At 45.5% G+C, this 26,431-nt stretch overlaps 1 protein-coding gene across 3 annotated transcripts in view; it reads left to right on the top strand.

Annotated features, from left to right (window-relative positions):
* LOC118789537 (tensin-like) overlaps window positions 1-26,431 on the top strand; it is a 130,687-nt gene that overhangs the window by 66,858 nt on the left and 37,398 nt on the right. For all 3 annotated transcript variants that reach the window (XM_036546006.1, XM_036546008.1, XM_036546007.1), the window contains exons 5-17: window positions 6,696-6,737; window positions 12,802-12,851; window positions 15,617-15,788; window positions 15,993-16,043; window positions 16,123-16,245; window positions 18,703-18,767; window positions 19,468-19,551; window positions 22,499-22,611; window positions 22,782-22,842; window positions 23,291-23,366; window positions 24,598-24,727; window positions 24,978-25,043; window positions 25,275-25,391. In XM_036546006.1, coding sequence (XP_036401899.1) covers window positions 6,696-6,737; window positions 12,802-12,851; window positions 15,617-15,788; window positions 15,993-16,043; window positions 16,123-16,245; window positions 18,703-18,767; window positions 19,468-19,551; window positions 22,499-22,611; window positions 22,782-22,842; window positions 23,291-23,366; window positions 24,598-24,727; window positions 24,978-25,043; window positions 25,275-25,391 — 1,150 coding nt within the window. The remainder of the gene's footprint in view (window positions 1-6,695; window positions 6,738-12,801; window positions 12,852-15,616; window positions 15,789-15,992; window positions 16,044-16,122; window positions 16,246-18,702; window positions 18,768-19,467; window positions 19,552-22,498; window positions 22,612-22,781; window positions 22,843-23,290; window positions 23,367-24,597; window positions 24,728-24,977; window positions 25,044-25,274; window positions 25,392-26,431) is intronic.

Here is a 26,431-nt window from a genome sequence, read left to right as displayed (position 1 = left end):
GCCTTCTCCGCAGGGATGTGGAAGTGATGGATTACAGCCGCAGAGCACGGTCTGAACTTTACCCCTGCTCCTCCTCCCGTCCTGTTACATCTCTGACACCAACCCATGGGCCCTCCCTCCAGAGCTAACTTCACACACAAAGGAATGAAAACAAGCCGTGCACTCGGCATGCTCCGCAATCTCCACCCACAGTGTTCGCACTCCCCACTTTCCATACTTTCCACACACACTCTCCAGCCTCCATACTCTCCATATACACTCCCCAGTCTCCATAATCATCACATACACGCAGCGCTCTGCACACACTACACACACATACCACACTGCAAAGATTCTACTCTGATCACCATTTACACACTCTCCACATACATACATACTACACTCTGTACCCTCTCTACAGTCTCCACGCATTACATGGCATTATGGGAGCTGAAGCAGCCCTTACTGGCAAACAGAGGTGCTCTTTGATCTGAGAGTTATTAATCTCACATCAAAGGGCAACTTCCCATCTGAAAGAGGAATCATTCATGCTGGACCGAAGGTTTGATCATGTGCCTGGGTGAAGTGCGTATGATGCAGCAGAGGGGAGTTCCTTCCTGAGGGCATTAATGAGGCTGCAGTTAAGAGCTGATGGCTGGAGCGTGTGAGGTCCTTGCTGGTGACATGCTTTTCCCAGCGATTTGGCATAATGACTTCTTGAACTCTGAAAGCCTGTAGGAGGTACCTATGAAGGAAACGGACTGGCATGGTAGCCACAGTGAGGTTGGGGGGGGGGGGGGGGGGGGGTTACCTGTACTTTTGTATCAAATGGACACAGGTGCCACAGTGTCACACACTGTGTTTTGGTTGTGACTGTGTGAAATTGTACTGGTATACCTTGGTTAACAAAGAGTCTGAGTTCAGTGCAGGCTAAGCCCTATGGCCTGGGTTCTGAAACTAGCTGTATCTTTTGCTGACAATGACCTGGAGCACACAGCAACAGAACGAAGTGGTTTCTTTCCAGCAGAGATGTGGGTGGGCAGGTTGGCCAAGCCTTCCTTGTCTCTCCAATCTCAGGCGCCCTGTGATTTATCTGGCATCGGTGAATTGCTCGGAAGACATCAGTGCAGTAGTGCGTACCTTCCAGTTGGTGTCCATTTCACCATAGTACACTGTGTGACTTTAATGTAAAAGTAACCACCATCATGTGAAAATCAAGCAGTAAAGGTGAAGACTTCAGTGCAACTTGGTAGTGACGTTGGAGGCAGTGGTGATTGCAGCATTAGTTTGGATGAAACGTGAGTGTTAATGCATCTTAAGTAATGCACATTTGAAATTTGTTAATTTCTTAAATGAATGTATACTTCATGTCTTAAGGTACATTGTATGTTACTTCTTTTGTTCTTCAAGTGGAATGTATCCCTGTAATATGCAATGTGACCTTATGGAATGCATCTACTTCATTAATCAAGGTATACCTGCCCTCTGTTATGTTATAAGTCGCCAGAAGGAAATGTATATCTCCCCTTAAATGATGAAAAGCTTTTTTTTGTTACTATTGTGGGAAGGCAGACACACGAGCTGAAACATTTATCCAAGAATGCGTATTCATCTTGTGCATGGAGGCATTATGGAACACACTTGTTATTCATATCAGTCTGCCCTGTCTGCCGAGGTTTTGTTTTTATTGGCTAAGAGAAGCAGAGAGGAGGAGGCTGGAACCAATGGAATGCCTTTCCTGGGGGCAGAGGCTGTGTTGCTCCAAACCTAGCAACTTCCATCCCCCCAACCCCCATCCACCACCAGACGGCATACCTGCGTCTCCAGGGCTGACACCTGAGTTTACCTGCAGCCATAGAGCCCCCTGTCTCAGGCAGAACATGAGGCGCCTCCTCCGCATTGCATAAATATGTAGGACTGGCGCCAACACATTGCTCTGTAATGACTTTAACTGTAGTATCAAGATGGGCAAGAGCAGCTCAATTAGCTTACTGTTTATGGCCTCACATACTTTCTGATTTACCTTATTATTTTGTGTTTACACTCAGGAGCCAAGTGTTCCATTATAACTGCGTGATTCCGATTTTGCAGGCATGCGTGTGTGTATGGAGAGTTTACATACCATGCCAGCTGCCTGTCTTGACAGAAAACAGGGTGGTTTGTAATGGACCCCTTCCATCTCACGTTGTCAGCCCTGAGCATGTCTCTCGCTGCGAGAATGTGAGACAGGACTGCTCCCCTGTGGCGTGTGCTGTTTCTGTACTGTCTCTGACCAGGCAAAATTTAAAACCATCACCGCTAACACAAACATTCTATTATATTGTGACCAGATATTCAGCTCATGCTTTCTTTCCATTCTCCGTCAGAGGTTTGGGATGATGACAGGAAGTTCTGCTACTGTCTGTGTTCCTGTGCTGACTATTGATATTCTGTTCTACACCACACCCCTTCAAAATGCCCATAACGAGCCAGCAAATACGAGCACTTGTAGCTTCAACAACAGCTAAACATGAATTTTCAGCAATGAAATGTACCGAGTTGGATACCTGGTCCACATACAGAAAATCTGTGCTGCTAAGGTGATCTATGGTTGTGCAAAGGGAGAATAGGTATGTTTCTGTAAAAGCTGATCCTGCTATGTTACCTGCCACACAGCACCAGGTCTGCAGTTTCCTCTCCTCTGTAGTGAGGAACTACGAAATAACTGGATATTTTGCAAATACTTCATTTCAATGTGTTTGTTCAAGTGGAGACAGTGAGGGCCCTAGGGATTCATTTGTATGCCTCGGTATGTGGCTGTTATGTAATGCTCAGGGCGGAATAGCCTCGTCCAGTGAGGTCGTTGCACGTCCACGTGATATCCACAGGCCTGCTGTGAGAGCCTGCGCGGGGTCAGAGGTCAGAAGAAGGCACTCCTGCCTCAGAGATAGTTCTCACAGCAGCAGATTTGTCAGGCGAACTTCCAGCGTCACTGTGGAAACAGATCTGAAACGTGATCTCTCCGTTAGCGTAATGCAAACAGTGACGTCCACCCCATTTGACTCTATATCTGAACACACAGATTAAAGACTTCAGCTGTACACCTGCAGATCCTTTAACTTTATATGCCAAACAATGGTGGAAATATGTACTAGCTTTGTTCAGACAGTAGGTGTTTATGATCCAGGCAACGGCCGACCCCTCATTTCTAACCTTTGTGGAATTAAACAGGGTTAAAGATTCACCAGTCTGTTACCATGCACTGTGGTATGTTCCAGAGGCAAGTCAAGTGCAGTACCTTGTTTGTCCTGCAGGAGGCAGGACAGTCTGCAGTACGCTTTGGGCCTCTCTGTCTGTGCCCACTCTATCGCATGTTAGATCTGTTATTTGCAGAGCCTACAAGAACAGCCATGCCTTTCCCAATATGGCTATAAATATTTTAGGAATGTAAAGGAAATTTTTCAGCCATAAGTCATACATTTTAAGAAAAGCATATGTTGCCTTGATAGAATCGCTGGATTTTATGATGTGAAGTGAGGAATTTTGATAGGAACATAAATCTGTTGCCCGGGGAAATAGGCATAAAGGCACAATATACCTTTCTCATATACTGCAAATTGTGCTTTCAAAATGATTTAGTGTGAAGGCCAGCTGACTGTCCAGTTATTTATGCTGTAATTCATTTAGTTTTCCAAAATGATTGAATGTTAAGTGTTTTCAGATAGTTAGGATGAAATTAGATTACAGAAATAGATGCAGTAATGAGCTCACAAAAGCTTCAGTACTAGGGATTAAGTCACTGGAGGATCCAGCTCTGTAGCCAATATCAGACACAATATGAGACGCAGAACAGTGAGAGTTTCAAACAGATGAGTGGTGCAAAGACACATCTAACATGGGTTCATAAGAGCCCTAAGAACAGTGCTAACGTCAAAGCCACACATTGGGCAAGGTGACGACAGAAAGCATACCTTGCCCATAACTGCAGAGGTTAATCAAAGAGGACTGTTTCTCTCTGTCCTGCTTTGACTCAGAATATTTTCTGTGGGAAAGAAGTGAGGGGAGGGGAGGCTCCCCAAATTGACCTGAAATTGACCTTAGCACCCCCATCCTCATCTCCAGTGCTGTTGGTTCAGTGTGGGAGAGGGACATGGTGATCAGAGGCGTCAGTTCAGGTCAGCCCAGGCTGAACTCACTGACAGTGGGCTCTGCACAGCCTTGCAGTAGCCACCAGTGGTCACCACTGTGGCTTCCCTTTTCCCTCTTTTCATTTAAAGAACCTCTGTGAGCTGTATCTGGCATTGCTCAGGGGCAAACACCCTGCGTGTGCTTCCTATACCGGGTCTGATATGTGCAGGTGGGCATAAAGGGAAGCTCTGTGGTTATGTGACGAACTGCTGCTCCTTCACACGATGAGGACATAATCCCTCACTCAGCAGTCTTAGGTCTCCGCCTCCACCTCTCTGCCTTCTCTCTCTGCCACCTCTTCCTGCCCCCCCCTCCTGTTTCTCTTTTTACCCCCCCCCCCCAACCCTCTCCCCACAGCCATACCATCATTAAATAGGTTTTACCACCCTCCATCAACAGGCCACTAAGCAAAGCTATACCCATCAGCAGCCGCCTCGCCCTGCACAGCTGAAGGTGAAACGGCACACCCAGTGGCACCCAATTACTGGAAGCACTGGAGACAAACAGGCTTTTTCCAAGAAATCAGCCTTATTCAGAGCAAAGAACGTCCACTTCCTATACTGCATTCCTCTCCCAGCTCCCGTTATATATATATCCTATATTTTTAGACCCACGCTGGAATTTGGTCCAGGAAGCAGGCTGTTTTTGAGGAAAAGCAGGCGAGGGATAGAAAGAAGCCTTCTGTTATTTGGGGACGGGGACTTGTAAAAGCTGTCTTGACGATGAAGAGGAGAGGAGGAAGAGTCTCCTAGCCTCTGGTGTGTACGACCACCCCCCCCCCCCCCACCCCGCCCCAGCCAAGCCCCAGCCAAGCCCCAGATCCCAAGAGACCTTTCACAATGTTGGCCAAGGCGGCTGCAGTTTTGCAACCTGTTTGTTTTTTTGGGAAGAATTTTTCCTCAGCATGTTGAGTAATCTAGAAACTAGATTACTGTGGAGAACATGAGCTGTGTGTTATAGGTGAACACTCTAAAGTACAGCTATGTCCTCGAACGGTTATTCTCATTGCAGAAGAACTGATCGAACAGACCTATGAGACACCAGTAACTTGACCCTGAAACTGAACTGAACTGTGAAATACCTTGAAATTCATATAGATTTTAATTTTCTGCTAGTCCTCTTACTATATAAATTGTTTAACCACTGGTTGTTGTTCCATGCTGTGCCCACAGGGGGCAGTAACAGGAAGTGATTGGGTTCAGCTGTTTGTTGTCATTGATTCTGGTTGTCATGGAAGTGGAGAAACAGTCAATCCCTTACTGCCGGCTCTCGAGGTGGGAGCAGCAGGGAGGCTGAGAGACGTTGCTGCTGAACAGTCATATTCCCCAACCGCAGCCCTCACACTGAGCTCTGGGATACTAAAACCTGGGGCTCTGTGATGTGGCCTGGGAAAGTTCTGTAATGTGATTTCATCTAAGGGACAATGTTTGGCCCTGTGATGGAAAGTGCAGTATGATGTTCTTCCTCTTTTGCCATGACTTTTTATTTCAACTCCCTCCTTAAAGAGACTCAGTGAAGCGAGTCTTCATTTTCTGACAAATTTGATCTGTCCCCCACTGACTGTAGGTGTCGCATGCAGTCAGCCAGGGGGGAGTGGTCGCTATAGGTACCGAGTTAAGAGTAAACTAAGAGGCAGATCGGTGAATTGCAGTGAGAAAGCATTTAAACATCAGCCGCACTTCCATGTCCTCCCTTTTTTGCAGAGCGCCCTCTGGTGTGAGAGAGTGTGCGTTTCCTACAGACTGCTTTCTGGCCATCTCACAGCACCGGTGCATGACACACTGAGGCTAACCAGATCAGCTCTGGCCCATGACATCATGGATTCCTGCTGCCTGGCCTCATAAATAAATGTTTAAAAAGACAGCGTTCTCCATGCTGGGCAGTGAGGGGGGCATTTTGCTGAGGGCCAGGGCTCTTTGTTTTACAGCTCTACATGGTGCTGGTGCAGTTCTCCTTCTCTGACTAATGCAGGAGAAATGTCTCTTCAACTGAACATTTAAACTCTTTGCAGGCCTGTCCCAGACATGTAATAAGGTGCTAAACACTTTGACTAATCTGTAATGATATGTTACATGTCACGGATTGTTACAGATTATGGCCTCATGTCATAAGGTGCTGAACACTTTGACTGCTCTGTAGTGATATGTTATATCTAACAGATCATTACAGATCATGGCTTTGTTCAATAAGGTCCTGAACACTTCCGTTTGAGGCTGCAGTTGATAGAAAGACAAAGCCTGACCATTCTTTAAACTGGAGCATGTGAGCACCTGTGTAGTTCAGACCTAACTAGCTGGAGTGGCTCTGCTTTGCTCCGTGGGGTAAAGTGTGTGGAGAACCGGGGGGTGCAAACAAACTTGTTTATAAAAAGGAACCTCAGATAGCTGTTCTGGGACAGCTCTCTGTCCCATGCCCTGTGTTTTTCCCCCACTCTGTCTTGATCTACCTCTGTCTTTTTCTCCATCTCCCTCTTCCTCTCTCTCTCTAAGAGTGACATATGGGTTGGAATGGAATTCTTACCTGTTCACTTCTCCTCTCTCTCCCCTCAGCCTCCTGGTAATGACATTCCACTAAAGCATGTAGAAGCTACGGTAAGTGAAAGCCACTCTTCCTCATATGTGTTTGTGTGTGTATGTATGTGTGTGTGTGTGTGTTTGTCCACTTTTGTGAATGTGAATATGTCTGTGTGCATATGTGCATGAATGAGCAAACGTGTGTGTCAGTGTGTGTTTTAATGTTTTTGTCTTTTACTGCGTGTAATGGTATTGGCATGTGATGGTATTATTCAGCTTTGATCACTGGAAACACATTTTAATCTGCAAGTCCTGAGCCTACAAGAAGGAATCATCGATAAAGTCAAATTTACATTTACATTTATTTATTTAGCAGACGCTTTTATCCAAAGCGACGTACAAAAGTGCATACAGTAAGTATAGCGACAGTACGGGGACAGGATGTGCACAGTTCCACAATGAGACAGTTGTTCTCAGCTGAGAGCAAGGTCTGTTTGAGGACACAGTACTATCTGATTTGTACAGCTACAGCGTATAGGGCAAATGGTGTAAATAAGGTAATTGTGTAATAGCACTATGGTGTAATGACTCTATCACCATGCTGTTACCACAGCCCTCTCACCCCAGTGCCACAATGTACACTGAAACATAGATTAGCAGGAGGTAACGTCCAGGTGATAGAGCAAATTTGGCTGACAGAGGTGAACTGGGACAGACAAGGACGGACCTCCCGTGATATGTGGTGCTGGATTCTTCCCTCATTACCACCCTCTTCAACCAATCTATACCAGGCCCTCAAACCCTCAGCCACCTCAGAGCATGGTGCTCTCATTCCCTGGGATCTCTGCTGTGCTGGCACAACAAACAGAGAAAAAAACATGCAGTCTTGCCCAGCCACAGCTGTGTATGACTAAGTGTGGGCTCCCCATCGACCCAAATAAACTTCAGACTTTATTATTCACTCTTCCAGATGGGTGTGTTTCTCAAGCTCCCTGGAGACATCGAGACACACTCTCGGATTATGAAACAGTACACACACAGGCCAGCTTGTGGCACTTCATTACCTTCCTTCGGAGGGAGATGGTCTTAGCATCCAACTCAATGGGAGACAGGGACTGAAAATAAGGCCGGACTGTAGTACTGAAATCTGCTATAGATATTTTACATGCACATGTAGTTTATGTCTGTGTTATCAGCAGTGTAAGTAGTCTGTGTGAAATGTGTTGTAATTTGCATGTAATGTATTATCAGCAGTGTTAGTAGATTGTGTGTAATGCTGTGCCAGCAGTTAGCAGTAACAACTTCAGAGCTGAAGGACTGCTCTGGGTCCCTTCAGTACAGCAGCACATGACACATCCTCAGGGTTCACTGCTTTTATTTAGTTTGAGGAGGAAGTATCACATTACAGGCTGTCCTAGAGCCAGCATGAAGCCTATATTGTGGAGAAATGCATAGAACCAACCAGAACTGTACATGTGTATGCATGTGTCTGTCTCCCTGTATGTATGTGTCTATGTCAGCACACACATGAAGGCGAATTTATATTTCCGGCAGTAGAACGTGAGTGAGAACGACAAAAAAGGGAAGAAATTCTTTTTCACAGCTGCAACATGGCCTCTGAATTTCCTCCTAAACCCTAAGCATAGTGACATGGTTTCCCTGAAATGCGGGTAGCCGAAGCCAAGAAAAGAGATGAATGGCTTGTCTTGTGTCCACATTACAGGATTATAGAGACCTTCCCACTGACCCCCACTGCTCCCCTGTAAGCATGCACTCCGCTTTAGTGTGGTGAGGGTTCCATTTGGGACTAGGAGTACCTCAGAATATGCCTACATTACACAAACAAGAGTCTGTCAGTGGTGAAGTGTTTGTTCACTGGTTGAGTTACTGCAGTCTATGGAGGTATTTCTACTGCATTTGGCATTATATCACCAAATTATGAATTGCATGTAGTTAATGGTCAAAATATAAATTCACCTAAATCATCCAGAGAGTCCCCATTTGTCGTTCACCACAGGATTTTTCTAAGATTAATTCCCTTGTTTACTTTTTTATTGAAGTAAAAGAAAACACAGGGGAAGTTTCTGTCATGTTGGTTAAATAAACCTAGACCGAATGCTCTGTGCTTTCAGTCCATAATTGAGCCAGCGCGGATCTGCAGGGGCTCCCTCTGCATCATGGGTAATTTGCGCCACACTGGTGGTATTCGTAGCATTACGCTGTCATGATGAGGATGCCTCTGGTAAGGATGCAAGATGGCGGGGCGCGCTCACAGCTGAATCTCAGGGAGGCCCTCACACCATCTCTTACTAGTGAGATGGATGCTTTCCTGCTTTTCCTTGGTGTAACCTGTAAATGTCCCTCCCATCCCTTAATGCGGGGCCCTGCAGCATAGCATGCCAGCATATAGATGATGCGACACACAGTGCCTCCTCTGTGCTGTGCAGCGGGCTTGAAGTGTATGGCAGAGAAACGAGAGCCACCAGACATATGCCTAGCAGGCTGCATGCGTTCAAGACACAGGTTTTCGTTCTATACAATCCCTAGTACTTGATTGGACAATTCCACTTGACTGTCTATACACTTTATATGCACAGGGTTCTAAAAACACACACAGTTCTGCATTGGCAGGACTAGGGAGCCGGGCTGTATTGCTCCAACAGACCTGTTTCCTCCACATCCTCCAGGACCTTGTGTCATGAGCATGAGACAGTGTTTGACATGTATATCCTCTCTGAGGTCTCTAGCCAGTGTTGCATGACATAGAACAGATGGGCAGAAGAAGGACTGTCCTAGCCAGGAAAGGGTTAACCTGGGATGGAGCACCCAGATGGCCTGAGACTGACCCCAGTATGGACTACAGGAGAGAAGAGGAGAGAGACAGAAAAGAATTGAAATTCAATTGAATTGAAAGAGTGAAGTAGAAACAGAGAGAGAGAGTGAGAGAGAGAAACTTTTGCCAACTTTTTGTCCATGCTGTAATTTTTATGATCGTGTCAGTATTTATGATCAAGGGTATTTGACTTTGGATTTGAATTTGAGAAAGATAACAAGAGAAGGAGGGCAAGAGAAAGAAAGGGAGAGAGATAGTGAGGGTGGGAGTGAGAAGGGGGGGAGAGAGAGAGAGACAGTGAGAGGGAAAGACGAGAGGGGTGGAGAAAGTGATCAAGAGAGCGGGAGGGAGAGTGGGAACGATGGTGAGCGAGAGGGAGGAGAGAGAGGCAACAGAAAACTGAGAGATAGTGCAAGAGGGAGGAGAGAGGGGACAGAGAAGAAAAGTGGGGAGCGAAAGAAAGAGAGAGAGACACATAGAGAGAAGTGGAGAAAACTGTAGACCAGTGGCAGGCATGTGGCGTCCCTTCAGCGGTCCACGCTGAGAATAGAGCCCTTTCCTCGGCACTAAGAAGGCGACTGGCGGGGGAGCGCCAAGGCGATAGCATGAACCCCAGCAGCTCTCTGCAGAGGCGATTTTCGTCGCTCAGGATGGCATGGCGGTGGAGCACGGGCTACCTGTTCAAGGTAGGATCCCGGGCACCGTGAGGGGGGGGGGGGGGGGGGGGGGGACAACGATGACGACGAGGGGACGGGGACAGAGGAGAGGCTCGCCTCTCTCGCTCTGCTCTCGCCTTCCAGCCCGCGCTACGGCTCGCGTTCTTTTGTGAAACTTTCTCCCCCTCTCCGACCCCCTCTCCCTCCCTCATGGCTAATTTGTGGGGCCTGCTTGTAAGCGGTGTTTACAGCTGGTTTTGATCATTGCGGTGAGGGGCTGCGCAGTCTCTCCGAGGGTGGTGACTGCCGGCTGGCTGAGCGGAGAGTTTCGGACTGGTGCGCCTGACTGTGGCTCGGGCGCTGGGGACAGAGCAGAGGGGGGCGCTGGGCTCGCTGTTGGTGTCGATGGCTGGATTAGCTGCCAATCGCTTGGGTTTAGGGGACAGAGATAGGTTTGGGCACCCCAGTGTTGTGTTGGGAGATGGGAGATGGGTGTGTTCTGTTGGTGGAGGAGGTGGATCAGCTTGTGTACATCGCTGTTTATGTTTTCAGTCTGTTTCTGCTTTGGCGATGATACTTCTCACGTACTCCTCCCAGGAAGGAGTTATGGCTTTTCGATAATGCTTTTTATTACCAAATCCGAACACCAAAGTAGGGAAATGCTGATCCAAGAACAGTTACGTCATCAAGGGTCATGTAGTAATTGCCTTTGTGCTTTTGTTGTGTAGTGTGACCAGTGTGGAGGGGAATCAATGAAAGGTGATTTTGCAATCATAACAGTGAGTAAATTTTACAGCCTTTCGTAAAACATGGCCCGGCTGCAAGTGGCATATATCAACAAATGAAAATTCTGGCTTAAGTAGCATTTATAAATGAAACATTTAATCTGGATTTATGATGCTTGCATTTCATTGACAAGTGATGTGGAATAGTATTTTTCTCAGGCAGTGTGGTCCCACTGTCTTTGGGTCTAACACATAGAGCACAAACAGAGGCAGAGGCCATTTGGACAAGCTCGATTTGAGACTAATTTGAAGCAGTTCAACTTCAGCCCTCCATTAGGAAGAGATTACAGACAGAGAGGATATACATACACATGAAACTGTTTTTTTTAACGTTTTTCTTTTGTGGCTCTGTTTCTCCAAGCGGTATGGTATAATTACACTGAACAGACCTTTTCTCCACATACTGGAAAGTTTAGTGTGAAACTCAGATGAATCGGGCCATCGTTAATGTGTCTCTCTTCATATGGGACTGTAAGATAAGACCTCTGGGAAAGGCAGAACTGTGGAAACAGATTGTCTTTGTAGACACTAATGAGTGAAAGAGGAAGACAGATTCTTTGTGCCCCCTCCATCCCTGCCCCCCACAAGGTGGTTAACCAGACTGTAAGTGTATGGAAGGAAAGAGATTCCCCTCCTCTGAAACCCATCCTGTGAAATGGCTCCTGAATCCCTTCCACCTCCCCCCCCCACCCCAATTTTGGATGGGTATGCAGCGCCTATCTTTCTCTTCCTGTTCTTTTTTATTTCTCACTCTACCTCCCTCAGTTTTTTTTTCATTTTTTCTGCAATGCCTGTACTTTCACATAACAGCCAATATAATATGTATGCCTGACAGCCTTTATCCTCGCTTGTCAATGACATCTGCCTTGGAACAATGTATTCATTCAATAAAAATGTATAAAAGTTTGGCTTCTCTCTCTGCCTTCCTCTGTATTATTCCCCAACTCTCTCTCACGCTCTCTTTGTCCCTCTTTCTCTGTCAGTAAAGGAGACATACACTGGACACATTGGTAGAACACATACATCCAGGAAAATCACTCCAGTATAAAATACAAAAACATGACCAGTATTGCTCAATACTGATGAGAAAGTATATTGCTGCATTCTGGCTTCATGATTATTCCTTGCCTCTTATTCTATTGTTCTACTCTTAAACATGGGATAGGTATCCTGCAAGTCCAGTGTATACAGCAGACAGCTGCACATAGTTGCGCAGCCATTGTTGAGTCATCTGCTGCATAGCGCTTCCTGTGTGATGTCATGTCTGCCTGGCTTGCTTAGGATTGCAGCGTGCACGCATCATAAGCCTGGTAGGGTGTCCATCTGAATCGCCTGTCACCGCATAGCTGTATGTGTGACTGAAAACACATGAAACACAGTGGCTACGAGCAGGTTCCGCATCAAACCTTGATGGCCATATGGCCAACTTTTTGCGACACCGATGCTTTTTTTTGCACGTCTTGTACCAGCTTCAATGCCGCATCGACGGGCATGAATAATCACTTTTGAATCCCGTAGGAGCATTGAGTCTTCGTTTTTGGGGCATGCCTAAATTGGAATTTGATTTCAGTGAGTTCTGGAATTCACATTGTTTCTTCAGCTAACTAGTAGCTACACACTATCTGTTTCTCCTTTTGGTAATTGCTGTGCTCTAGGATGATTTTGTTTGTGTGTCTCTGATTTTTGTGTGACTCTTTTGTTTGTAGCGATTATGTCCAGATGTAAAGGTGTGGTTTATCAAAAGCGTAATCATATTGTGTAATATATACATAATGTGTCAACAAATGCTCAGCTTCAGCTTCATCAACATACGACTTCACTGTTTTCTAGGCCACCTGTTAAAAGTTTTAATCACTGTTTGATTGTAGGGCTCCACCAAATCCTCCAGGAGTATGGAGTCTCCACGCCGACCATCACGGTAAGCACCACGATCCTTGTTTGACCACATGTTGACCTGCTCAGGTCTCATATTCGTAGCCACAGATAAAGATGTGGTTGTGGTGGCTGTGTCTTTCTTTGTCCAGTCAAGTTCAGAAGTGCACACCCACCTCTTCAGCCGATGTCAAGATCACGGTGAGGACGTGCATTGTAAAGATTACACCCTCGCTGTAGCTCAATGTGATCTAAATTCACGTGAATCTGCTTTAGCCCACTGGAATGCTACCATAGAAAATGTATGATTCAATTTTTCAAAGTAACCATTTGTTCTGTGAAATCAATTCCATCAATTCTACATTGGGCATAATGCTTTGGGTGTGGGATGCAAAGGCATTCCCAGAAAAAAAAAAGGATGGAAAGATTGTCTAAAATCCTCTCCTCCATCGAGACTTGCTGTCCTTCGCTGTTTTACTGTGAGCCTGAATGTTTCCTGTGCTGAGTGACCTAAACGAGGAAACCACGTTTCCTTATAGGATCTGAATTGGTTTCAGTTTTTGTTTTTTGTCAAATAAAATATACAGTTTTCCAAATGGGATGTGGCCAGGAGATGAAAGACATTCTTTATTACCCTTTTCATAAAATTCTTTTACAGACACAGGAGAGCCAAGTGTACATATAAACAGGAGCTATCAGACAGTGGTGGGGAAATTTTAGATGTATAGATTGATGGCAGTTATAGGGAAATAACATAGTTACAGATTAATATCAGAGAGTAGTGGCAGTGTCACAGTCTATGGCAGTGTACACATGTATTGATTGGTATGAGACAGTAGTGGGAATGTCACATAGATACAGATGGATGTCATACAGTTCTGCTAATGTCACTGACAAAATATTGTTATCAGTGAGTAGTGGAAATACCACAAAGGTATAGATCAGATTGACACAGTAGTTGAAATGATACATATGTACAGACAGATATCAGCACGAGTGGGAATATTCACAGACATACAGATCGATATCAGACAGTAGTGGGAATATCACAGTGCTTGCTTACATTTTGAATGTTGTTCACTTTAAACAATGAGTGTCAGTGACAGAGTTGGCTTTTTCTACTCCATAAAATCTGCTCTTTTTGCTTTTCTTCTATAAACATTTTAATATGAACTTTGATATCCTACCCTTTCTTTTCCCAAGAGGGCATTAATGCATTGGAGGAAATATTAAGCAAAGTATGTGCTGTTCTCAGTTGGGCAACCACTTTCTAATGTTAAAAAGAGCGTGGGAGCCTTTTGCTGGACACAATATATTGACTTCTATAGGGAAACCATTTTAATCTGACAGCCATTTGATGTTAATTACTGTGCCCTAAATGCTTACCCAGAAAAACATTAAGTTCTACAGTCAAACCAAAAACAAAAATGTTTTCTTCACAAATGAATGGTTTTATTTTAAATTTTCTTCTGCAGTGCATCTGACATATGTGGAGTCCGCCCGTTTGCACAATCTTTTCCTGTCTCCATGCCAGCGTCTGATTAGGCCCGAGCACTCCCATGATCGCTGATGGCATTAATTAAACACAATCAGCTTGACTTACTAAATAACATTCTGAGGAAAATCTTGTTTTTTCCCTTATTCCAGTGATTAGAGGGCAGTGACAGTCACATTGAGTTTTAGAACATGCCAGTGAGATGTGTAGACTTGAGATATGTACTGTAGTTATTGCTTGTTGTTGTTTCATTCTTCTTTGTTCAGTTCCGTTGTTTACTTTAAAGTATATCTTAAGATCTGATGGTCTCAAGAATTACGTCTAAAATATTTTGTCAGTTTACAGTACCCAGTTATGTCAGTTCTGAACATCAATTTATGTCCTAAAAACGTTTTTTTTTTTTCAAAGTAAATTTTTCACAGATTTTGCAAAGAAGTATTTTGCAGAACACATGTGCCATGCTGTCAAAATATGGAGCACAGTTTACAAAATCAGTTGCAGGCCTTAGTGTTTTAGGGGTGCGCGTGTGATAAGTCTGAAAAAAGGTGCTGAGTTTAAAGCATGTAATCTCCCTTGGAGGGATAAGGCTGCTATGTGCTGCTAAGCTGCAGCTCTGAGGTGGAGTCAGAGGATCCCCCTACATGTGACATGGAAGTCACAGTCAAGGGGAACCCTGTGAACGTGCCTCTGTGCTCTTTAACGTTCCAGCAGGTTTTTCTTTTCTTTTTTTAAATTCAGGGAAAAAAAGAAACCTTACTGGAAAGAGCATGTGGCTGAATATGTCTAACTCATTCCTTGGGAATGACTGAATGGTTTTATTTGGTCTGCAGAAAGGGCATGTGGAACGCTCAATATGTTCTTATTCAATTTTTTTTTAATCTACTGACTCATTCCCTACAATTTTGTGGAAACCAAGCAGCAGGCTTGTATTTATTTCAATGTACAGTATTGTCATAAATATTACTGGTAGGGCAACTTACTGAATTATGTGAATCCTGAATCATTTTACACACTCTGACAATGTCGATTTATGACAGACTGATGATTTTATTTTTTAATTTATTTTTTGCTGGTCAGTCAATTTCTTCTAAACTTTGAAAGATACTAACTCCTTGTTTCTGAAACCCAACCTCTCCCAATCAGAACCTATCAGGAGAAAGCATTCACAGAGAGAGCCTCTAAGACTGCCACTGTCAAAAATGTCTTTCTCTGTCTCCTGAGGGACAAAACGGCAGGCTGTGAGAAGGCAAGGTAAAGTTGTGAAGCAGGTACCTGTACCCTGTGCTGATCGGCCTGTGTTGCAATCTCTGTTCTAGAAGCATGAGTATGCTTCAGCTGGCGGAGGAGAACTACGAGGTGGACCTTGTCTACATCACAGAGCGCATCATCTGCGTCTCCTTCCCCAGCAGTGTGGAGGAGCAGAGCTACAGCGCCAACCTCAAAGAGGTGGCCAGCATGCTGAGGTCCAAACATGGCGACCACTACCTGGTGAGCTGCTGGACTGCTGGCAAAAGCAGTTGAAAATTATATAACAGCTAGACAGCTGCACCAGTTACTGTTTTCAGAGGTGTATTTTAGGCAGTCAGTGTGTTTTTATCCTTCTATTTGCAGTACCGAGTTGATATTTGAAGAAAAAAAAAATTATTGGCTGTGGTCCGTTTCACAATAATGATGATTTTCTTGTGTGTTTAGCTCTTCAACCTCAGTGAGCAGAGATATGACATTACCAAGCTGAACCCCAGGGTAAGCACGTCTTCAGCTGTGCAGAGCATCGACCCCTGACCTTTGACCCAGCACTGACCCCCTTATGTGTTCCATGCAGGTGTTGGATTTTGGCTGGCCAGATCATCATGCCCCAGCACTGGACAAGATCTGTAGCATGTGCAAGGCCATGGACACCTGGCTGAACGCAGACACCCGCAACGTGGTGGTACTGCACAACAAGGTGAGACAGTCCATCTCCCAGAATGGACCTTCTTTCCTCCCACCTGTCTGTCTGTCTGTCTGTCTCCTTCACTGTCAAGATAAACAATCAAAACCCACAGTGCAACTGCCACTGGGAGAATAACCCTGCCATGACCAGAACATCTGGACACAGTGTGTTTAGCACTTGCAAACCTGACCCACCGCAGTCACCTTGATGGAGCAGCTGGCAGATTATGTTTGGCAAATTATTCAGTAAGAATCATGTTTAGGTATACATTATCACGTACAATATCATGTTTATGTTTGCTTTGAGCACAGACCAAGTCCTGCGGCTGAGGATCAGAACCGGCCATGTCATTTGACAATGACCAGAATTGTCAAATTGGCTTTGTTCCGCCTGGGATAGGGGTGGATAGGTCAGCCAGGGTTTCGTGTGTGCTGCTTAGATTGTGTCAGTAGAATAGCACCTGTCCTTCAGTGAGCGCCCACTCTACTGTAGTGTAAAAAACAGCAATTGACTGCGTGCAGGTGGACTGCAGGTGACATGCAGAGGACTGCATTTATTTTGCTTCGCCGCTGCTGCATGAGCGCAAAGGCTGTTGTGGTGAGACAAGCCTTGTGTACAGTTGGTAAATCTGAAACAAGATGGAAGCATGTACATACACGTGGCCTGACTCTCATTTCCCCAGTAAACCCATTCAGTTGGCTATACTGTTTGTGGGACAGTAGGTGGCATCCACAACCTTTCATCCCCCATCCTGATGTCTTCAGCATTGCAGCTCTGTCAGCTCTGAGGGGAGACAACAGAAGCCTTAGATGCAGGTTAGGAACACAGCAAAAGCCTCAGATCTTGGCTAGAAAGACAGAATAGTTCTGGGTTTCTAGATTAGGAAGACAGCACAGGCCTCAGTTTGTATATAAGATAGCACAGGCCCTAGAGGAAGGTTCCATTGAGTGTGGTCTCTGTTGCTTTGAGCAATGTCCTCTGTTTTCCTTTGTGGTGTGTCTACACTCTGTTTTTGATGACACATAAATTGGTTAGGAAATCTGGGAGTTTACGGGCAGTGCGCTCTATTGTTTCATGAAGCCACAATACCTTTGGGTTGGACTCAGACACAGCGTAGGTGCACTTCGTCTTCTTTCTTCTACTGGTGGTTCAGTCTGGGACACAGCTGACCCCCATTCTCCTACATTCTCTCTGTCTGAGTTCAGACACACACGAGTTGAGAGGCAACTCCCGTGACTCCAGGGTCATGATCCATATAACAGGAAACTGCCATGCAGGGAAAATCCACAAAAAATGGCAGCTGAGAGATACTGTGGGTTATGTAATACATCTACACCCACAGAACAGTTGCTTTTGTTAACATACGTAGAGTGATGGTTAACATACATAGAGGGCTTACCTGGCATACCCCTGCCTACAGAGTGAATTAGCTGTCTGCTACACCCACATCCACAGAGCAAGTCGGCTCTTTGAACACACCCAGAATACAGGGTCCTTCTCCAATGCAGTATAAAGTTTCGCCATTTCCTGACCTTTGTATATATGTGAGACCATGTCAACATCAACCCCATTTCACATAAATAGCCAGTCGTAAACGGTTTCCTGGTCTCCATTTCACAGAAAAAGGCATTCGAAAACAGTTTCCTGGGCTCTCAGTCTTATTCGGCATGTTTGTCCTCTGAGTTAGATTTGTCTGTGGGCGAAGTTTAGAGTTAATGTAATATAAATAAAACCCCCATTAAATATGATCAACATTTAGAGGCAAACAGAGTGTCACCATGGTGACCAGCATTGCTTTTTCCTCTTGAGGAAATCTGAGCTGGCGATGAAGTGGGAGAACTGAACGCTCTTTCAGAGGAACACTCCCCTTGTTAGATTACTCGATATCTGTGTTCATGCTTTTCCACAGTCTGTTTCAAGGTGAAATTACCCCCTGTTAGCGACCTGTACAATGGGGTCCTATATATACGATGGGGTCCTATGTTTTCAGATTTCCCCATTCTGAGGAAAGATCACAGAATAAAATAGGCATGAAGGTTTTGTGGTATGTCTACATGAACCCTATTGACACATGTGTGATTACAGGAGCCAGTCCACTGTAGACTTCAGTACACAGGTTTCAGAACTTCTTAAAGGCCAGTTCTCCTAAATTTTCTCATCCTGTACTCGGTCCCTTAAGTGCTCTCACTGTGTTCCTGGTCCCTGAAGCTCTGCTGTAGTGTTCCTGGTCGCTGAAGCTCTCTCACCCGTTTGCTGCTGCTTGAATTTCTCTCACCCTGTTCTTAGTCCCCGATGCTTTTCATATTCTTTTACTGCCCCCTATCACTCTGTTGCATTGTTCCTGGTCTCTGAAGCTTTCTCATGGTATTCCAGATCCTTGAAGCCTCATTGCCCCTCTTCCTGGTAGCTAATGCTCCATCGCTCCCATTCCTGCACCCTGACACTGTCTTGTCCTTCATCTCTCTGTAGGGGAACCGAGGACGGAGTGGGGTGGTGATCGCAGCGTACATGCACTACAGCAACATATCGGCCAGGTGAGTTCACCACCTGGATCTCTGACATCACGTGGCTTACAGAATACTGATGAGGCCGCAGGGGCACATTGACACCAGCTCAAGATACTGTGATGTAACGTGAGGAGCAGGAGCAGGAGACAAGAGCCCACTCTCACAGAGAGAGGGACGCATCCCAAGACTCAAATTAAGTGCTGATCAGATTAATCTCCTGTACACAAAGTGGGAGTTCTGCTTACTCAGTCCTCCGCAGTGTTTGCGAATAACAGGAAAACGCAAGGAAAGTCACACACGTTTCTCTCCATGTCCCAGCTTCTCAGCTGTTATGTAATGTGTAACATGTGATGTGCTGTTGGACCAGGGACCATCTGTTAGTGGCAGGCATTCATGATACATTATAATGAGCCATAATATCACTTCGATATGTGATAATAGTGCCTTGGACAAGCCATTATCATCTCATACCAAAATGATATACTAATTATAGCTCATTATACTGTATCATAAGCATCTGCCACTAACATTTGGTCCCTGGTCCAACAGTATGTCACATGTAAAACATTATGTAACAGCTTAGAGGCTGCAACATGAAGAGAAACATGTGACTTGTAAAAATCCACCCATGGACATACAAAGTTACAGAGAGAATAAACATGGATTAAGGTATTTAAAGTTGTAAAATAAGAGAGTGCCCTGAAAAGTTGATTCTCCCTCCTTGCAGTGCTGATCAGGCCCTGGACAGATTCGCCATGAAGAGATTTTATGAAGATAAAGTGCTTCCTGTGGGCCAGCCCTCCCAGAGAAGGTCAGTTTTTCTCTACTTCCTGTGTTCCTGCCCCGCCCCTTCCTGTTAGCTTTATGACTTTGACCCCTGGGTCAATGATATGCCTTTTTTGTACAATGAAGGGGCATTGTAGCACCTCTCCCACCACTGGGACTGTTCCCCGCTTCTCTCCTTTGCCCAGTCGGTTGATGCAGGCGAAGAGGAAATGCTATGCTCTGGTCCGTTGTCTCCTAATGAGAGCTAATTGCTAGGATTTGGAGTTGAGCCTGTTGTGGAAAGCAGGAGCTTCTATGCTGTCCTCAGTCTGGTTGCTCATGCTTGTCCTTTTACTGTGTTACCTTCTCATGTTATCCCCCATAAACAAAACATAATGCCAGTGTTATCTTCCTGCACACTGCAAAGAAAGAAAAGCCAGGACAGAAACTTGCTTCCTTTCACAGTAATGTTAGTGGTAATTGCAGCTGTGTTTTGGGAATAAGGTTATTAACCTGAAAGGTAGAGGGTTAAATCTCAGATGGGGCACTGTTAGTAATCTTGATTACTTCAGAAATCCAGGATTATATGTAAACTATACAAGCTGTACTGGATGAGCATGTCTGTTGAGAAAATAAGTAATGTAACAGTATATTTGTGTGAAATCCATTGTATTAGAGTAACAACTAGTGATTGGATAGGGAGCTCCATAATGAGTGGAGCTATCATGTTTTGCCAATGACTTGGTTTTGTCAATGACTTGGAATGACTTATTTCACCCAATCCTAGTGGGGTTTTTTTTACCTATGGAGAACAGAGTCCTTTGATTGGTTCACACAAGTCAGTGGCTGAAGGCACATGGTATCCCTAGCCATCATGGCATTTTTGAAGCCTCTGTTTCAGTCCTTTAGAAAAACAGAGAAGGGTATTTCTCATTGAGCTATAGGAGGCTGAACACAAGACAGAAATGCCATAGGATGCCATTCATCTTCAGCAGTGTTCTCCTGCTGTATTTTCCAGTTTGTGCAATTTTCTGCTTTTCTTGGTCCTCGCGACCACATTCTGTGAGCCATGCAGGTCATACCTTCAAGAGATCGTCCCCTTTTAGACAAACGCCTCAGCCTTTTGTTTAGCACGGTTTCGGCCACCATGCAGAAGCATTTGGCCTCTGCACTGCTATTTCCTGATGGGGATATAATTATACTCAAGCCAGTGCCCAGCAGTCTGCAGTATAAAGGGAGGCATGTGTGACGTTATCGTGCAGAGAGGCGAGTGTCCACTCTGCCAAACCAGTATGGAGTGGGCCTCTTTCAAAGCCTCAGCTGGGAGAAGCTTCTGCAATAGACCACATTCACAGCTCTACTGGAGAGTTTTCGGCTCTGTAAATTCAGTTTGAACTGAAAAACCCTTGGGTTTCATACAGTATGGTGGCTTTATTGAAAATGCCTATGACTTAACAGACATCCACTTTCTAGCTACTTTCTGTGAAAGTGCATCCTACCTTTTCCTGGCATTTCATAGACCAGGTTCTCTGTCTCTGTCATTTGCTGGTTTTCCCTGGTCGGAGCCCTGGCTCTCCTTAGACCTCAGAGGCATTATGGTATGTGTATGTGTACTAAAGAGACAGCACCCCCCTGAGGCCTGGAATGTTTTATTACCCATAGGGCTTAAGGGTTGGCTTGATATTTGATGGGACACTGGCCCTCACCATTCTGGCCTGAGAGACATTATTGGGGTCATTTTCCATTGCCAGGATGGGGTTTCCAGAGCTAAAGTAATGAGAATTTCCTGTTTATGAGACACAGAAATCAGGACTAGCATTTGCTTTTTTAGAGAGCCTGAGAGTAATTTTTACCCTCCATGTGAGAACTTACAGGATGCTTTCTGACTGATCATAGTCTCCCTGACAAGAGTTTAAGAGCTCTGTAAGGATCAGGACATAAGAAGTGCTCTGCTTACTTTGCAATGTGACTGGGTGGTCTGCGTTCCAGAGACCACACAGGAACATTAGGTATATTAATAACTCAGTGCAGTGTAAAAGGTTATAACTGTGAAATTAATTAATGGACGTATGACTGAATGGAGGATTAAATGCATTAATGAATGAATGAGTAAAGGACGTATCGACTCACTGAATAAACAAATTTTAAAAATCGATGAATGAATTAAAGCTAAATGGTATAGTGGTGCTGAGTGAGGTTTTCATTCAGCTTAGCAGATACTGGCACAGGAGAGGCCATTGTGCCGGTCTTGTGAAAACTCAACTCATCATTCTTGCAGCAAGGAAGTTAATGAAGATTCAGCACCCCTTAGCATGGTAGGAAGTAAAATATTGTTTCACAAAAGAGCTGATGAGACTGCTGAGTTGTTATTTTGTGAGGCAGAGGACAGATTGTTTTAAATTTCTTTTTCTGTATGGAATGAATAATGGTATAAATTGGATCACAGAAAGTTTTAAGCCAAAACAGAGGCATGTGAGCAATACAAAACAGATCTTTACTGAAGAGTTATGTATGCTCCAGGGAGGGTGGGAAAACTGAGGTCTGGACACATGGATCTAGTGTCAATGTGTAGAATCATGTGACTTGTGTTGTCACCATGGTATCTCTGAGATTCTCTGCCTCATCATGTCTGTCTCATGAAAGGCTGAGTGCTAATTACAGACAGAGCCCCTGCCTCTCTATGTTTGTGCCAGTCAGCAACACCTGTCTAACACAGGTATGTGAGGTATGGCTTTCTGTCTCGGAATAACGCATGTATGAGAGCTATTGTGTCTTCAGCTCAGGGGTGTGAGGTAGGGTATCTCTTGTCTCTGTGCAAAACAGGTATGTGAGGTACAGTGTTTCTGTGTAGCACAAGTATGTGAGGTACACTGTCTTTCTCTGTGTAACACAGATATATGAGGTATGGTGTTTTTGTGTAACAGGTATGTACAATATGGTGTCTCTCTCTGTGTAACGCGGGTATGTAAGGTATGGTGTCTCTGTGCATGCAGGTATGTGCAGTATTTCAGCGGCCTGCTGTCAGGACACATCAAGATCAACAACAAGCCTTTGTTCTTGCACCACGTCATCATGCACGGTATCCCCAACTTCGAGTCCAGAGGAGGTGAGCTCTCTCTCTCTCCTTCTATTCCCCTCTCTCTCATTCTCAGTTTCCGTGTGTGGTATGACATTGTGAACTCTGGTGAATGTGGCATAGCCAGGCTGTGATGGAACAGTCAGCCATGTCCTATTGTATTATTAATGTTTTCTCTTCCTCCGCTGCTGCCTCTTCAGGTTGCCGCCCATTCCTGAAGATCTACCAGGCCATGCAGCCTGTTTACACCTCTGGCATTTAGTAAGACACACAGTTTTTTTTAAATGCATGCCTGTCACTCACACCCCCCCTGTATTTCCCCCTAACCCCGCCCCAGTCCCGCTCACACCCCTGAAATAAAACGGGGGTGGGTGTGACATATTACATTCCCCCGTATCACATTTCTCACATAGAGAGACGTACCCTTATCGTACCTCTGTACTCTGATCTCCCACGGTCATTAGCAAATGCATCCAGACACTGATGCCATCGCAGACACAAGCTCGCAAGCTCAATAAAGGTTTCTCCTTTGGTTTCATGCACACCCTGCCATCCCCCATTTGACCAGTTCAAAACAACTAACATAGTCTGTGTTTTGTCTAACCCTAATGAGTGCATCCAGGCATCCTCAGTTGAATTACCATTACTGTTTGAACCTGATGAGGACTTTGGGTCTGGGTAAAGCCTGTCTCTTCCCTGTCCCCTGCAGCAATGTCCAAGGCGACAGCCAGACCAGCATCTGTATCACCATTGAACCCGGGCTGCTTCTGAAAGGGGATATTCTGGTAAGTGTTCTGGGTCTCTGGAAAAAGGTGTGGACGAATGATGTGTGTGAATACAGTGACTTTCTGATGAAAGACATTTGAAAATGCAGCTGATCACTCTCTCTCTCATCCAAAGAGGACCGTGTGTCCAACCCTTGCCCCCTTCTTGCCCTCTGCTCCAGTTACAGCACCCTGGTGATAGGTTTGCCCCAAGCATCTGAAATATTGGATTTTTTCAGGTGTTTCACCCTCCCTTTTTTGTGCAGAAGGTTTATCTCTGTCACTGACATATTGAGGGCTGTTACATTAAAGGAACTGAAGCATAAATCCTCCAAACGCCAGAGAGAGTAGCTCACTGTCCGATTCTTCCCCCTACTCGACCATCTGTGCGTTTGACCTGCGAGTTCATATTTCATAACAGGACGCTGAGGAATCCGAAAGGATGTTTTCATTATTACTCGATTTGTTTTCGTTTTGTCAAAGTTGGCCCGCAAGCCCAGGTCCGCACTTCCCCTGAACCGAGAGCGCCCCCTCCCTGCGGGGAGCAGGCCAGCGTTGTGTTTCACTGCGGTTGGCTGAGGGGGGGGGAGGCATGGGAAGCCTCATCTCTATTTGTTTTGCTTTGTCTGGATATGAGAAGTCGGACGCGCTGTGTGTCCATCTTCCCGCAGCCCAGTCTCTTAATTACAGCCTCTCCCAGGCCAGTGAGCGGAGGCGTGGCTTTCCAGCACTGCCTCTGGGTCCTGGAACACATTGTTGCAGTTTGGCTCTGTTAGGGTGCGTGTTGGGTTCGAGAGAACGCCTGCACCAAACCAATGGTGGCATTATAACACTTAACCAGGAAAGCACAAACAGGATATCAATGACCTGTGGAAGTGAGAGTAGGTAGGACAGTGAAGTGGGTGGCCAGATCAAGAGACCACTGCTCTTTTGGTAAGAGCCATGAGAAAGATGAAGTCCCAATACAGAGAATACAGACAGCAATTTCTAAGAATTTTTTTTGTTTCCCACCTGGATGAAAACAGGCTGAGAATTTTGTCGGCCAGTCAATCCAGTGGCTCATATGTGCCTTGGAATCGTTCTGAGGACTTTCACGCTCCCCATTCAGTTTTTTCTCTTGATTTAACAGGGAAGCGGCACACTTAATGCTCTTTAATGAGATGTATTGGCAAGGCTTGATGTTCGGATTCTGAGGAGTGTGTTTGCTCCAGCATGTGACACACCTGATGCCCCCTGCTCTTCCTTTCTGCAGCTGAAATGCTACCACAAACGCTTCCACAGCCCCGCCCGAGACGTGATCTTCAGGGTGCAATTCCACACCTGTGCCGTGCATGATTTGGGCGTTGTCTTCGGCAAGAACGAGCTAGATGAGACCTTCAGAGGTGAGTCTCGGGAAACGGTCACCTACATGGCAGGGTTTTTTGGTCCTAGACATTGTAGCACTTTAATGTGTTCATTGGAACTCCTGTTATAACATGGAACAAATGTACTGTTTGTTGTCAATAATGCTATTTCATCATACTGGGATTGTTTTGTCTGTAGCTATCCAAGGGAGGGCTGGATGCTTTATGAGTTTTATGAGTCATCCTTTAGTCATTTTATTTCTTTTTTGCTGTCCCTTCCCTGGAGCAGATGACAGATTCCCAGAGTACGGGAAGGTGGAGTTCGTATTTTCCTTTGGGCCAGAGAAAATCCAAGGTAAGTTCTCTCTGGACTGTAACCTGGCTGCATGTTCCTACACAGTGGGAGAGGGACTCTCCTCACATAAATACAGATCCCAGATATGTCAGGTTCAGCCAGACCTAATCTAATGTACTCCAGACTTGCTCTGGTGGTCTCAGCAGGCAAGCACTGGGAGAGCTGTCTGTCTGTATGTATGTGTGAGAGAGAATTCATGCATTTTTCTCACCATCTGGCTATGTTCCCCAGGGATGGACCACCTGGAGAATGGCCCAAGTGTTTCAGTTGACTATAATACCCAGGAGAACCTGATCCGCTGCGACTCCTATGAGAACTTTAACCAGCGATGTGAGGACAGTGTGGAGGGTGAGTCCAGCAGCTCTGCTGTCAGGGATGGGGTAGTTGATGGAACCATGCTGATGTGTGTGCTGTAGTGGCTTATGAAGCCATGCTGATAATGTACAGCAGTCGTTTGAGTGCTACATTTGTGGTCAGACTGACATGGGTTTGAATCCTTGCAACTTTTGTGCTTTTGTGATTTTGTGCCCCTGGGTGAATCTGCCAAACTGCTCTGGTAAAAGCCTACCTGCATATTGCATCAGCATTATGTTATTGCCATCTTGGATAGGCATGTCCGTTCATCATAGACCGGATACTACATGATGGTAGTGGTTGTTGGTAATGCTTTGATAATACTGCAATTAAGAGCAATTGGGAAAAAAATAAACATATTTATTGTCATAACAAAAAGGACAGAATGCAATCTGCATTTGAGCATGTTAGGATACGCGCGCACACACACACACACACACAACAGTGTCCTCTTCTCAGTACTCATATTTTATTATCAATTGGTATTACTATGATAACAACTGATAATGTTACTACTGCAGTTTATAGTAATGACAGTACTAATAATTGCAGGAGTCTATCTGAGTGATGCATTGATACTTTCTTCCATGACCACATGTCTGGAGGGGGATGTCAGAGGAGGGGGTGAGGTGGGGAGGTTCCGTTTGAGAGGACCTGCCCTTAAAGTGTCCCTTTGGCTCACTGGTCGGATCTTTAAATAACTGGGTCAGAAATGGGACGGTGTCAGTGCCCAGCTCGGGGGGCGTAAAACCTAATCCCCCCGTCTCCAGTGATCCCAGCCTAGCCCCGAGGTCACGAGTCAGGGTACCCCGTTCTTTCCCCAGCAACCGAGAGCCAAAGCCCGGCGGCCCGTTACAGTGATACCGCGGGGACGCCTCACCACCCCCGACCCCCCCCCCCCCCAACCTGCCACTGCCCCCCGCCCACCGCCCCTCACAGTGTCACTGCGCTGAAAAGGGCACATTTGCACAGGAATTCCCACGCGTTGGGCCCACGGACAAACGGCCTCATTCAGCAGCGGAGCGCATACACAG

Source organism: Megalops cyprinoides, chromosome 14 (assembly GCF_013368585.1).
Source record: "Megalops cyprinoides isolate fMegCyp1 chromosome 14, fMegCyp1.pri, whole genome shotgun sequence".
NCBI classification, from domain to species: domain Eukaryota; kingdom Metazoa; phylum Chordata; class Actinopteri; order Elopiformes; family Megalopidae; genus Megalops; species Megalops cyprinoides.
Note: the sequence above shows the minus strand (reverse complement) of the source record. Positions and strands in the feature narration are given on the sequence as shown.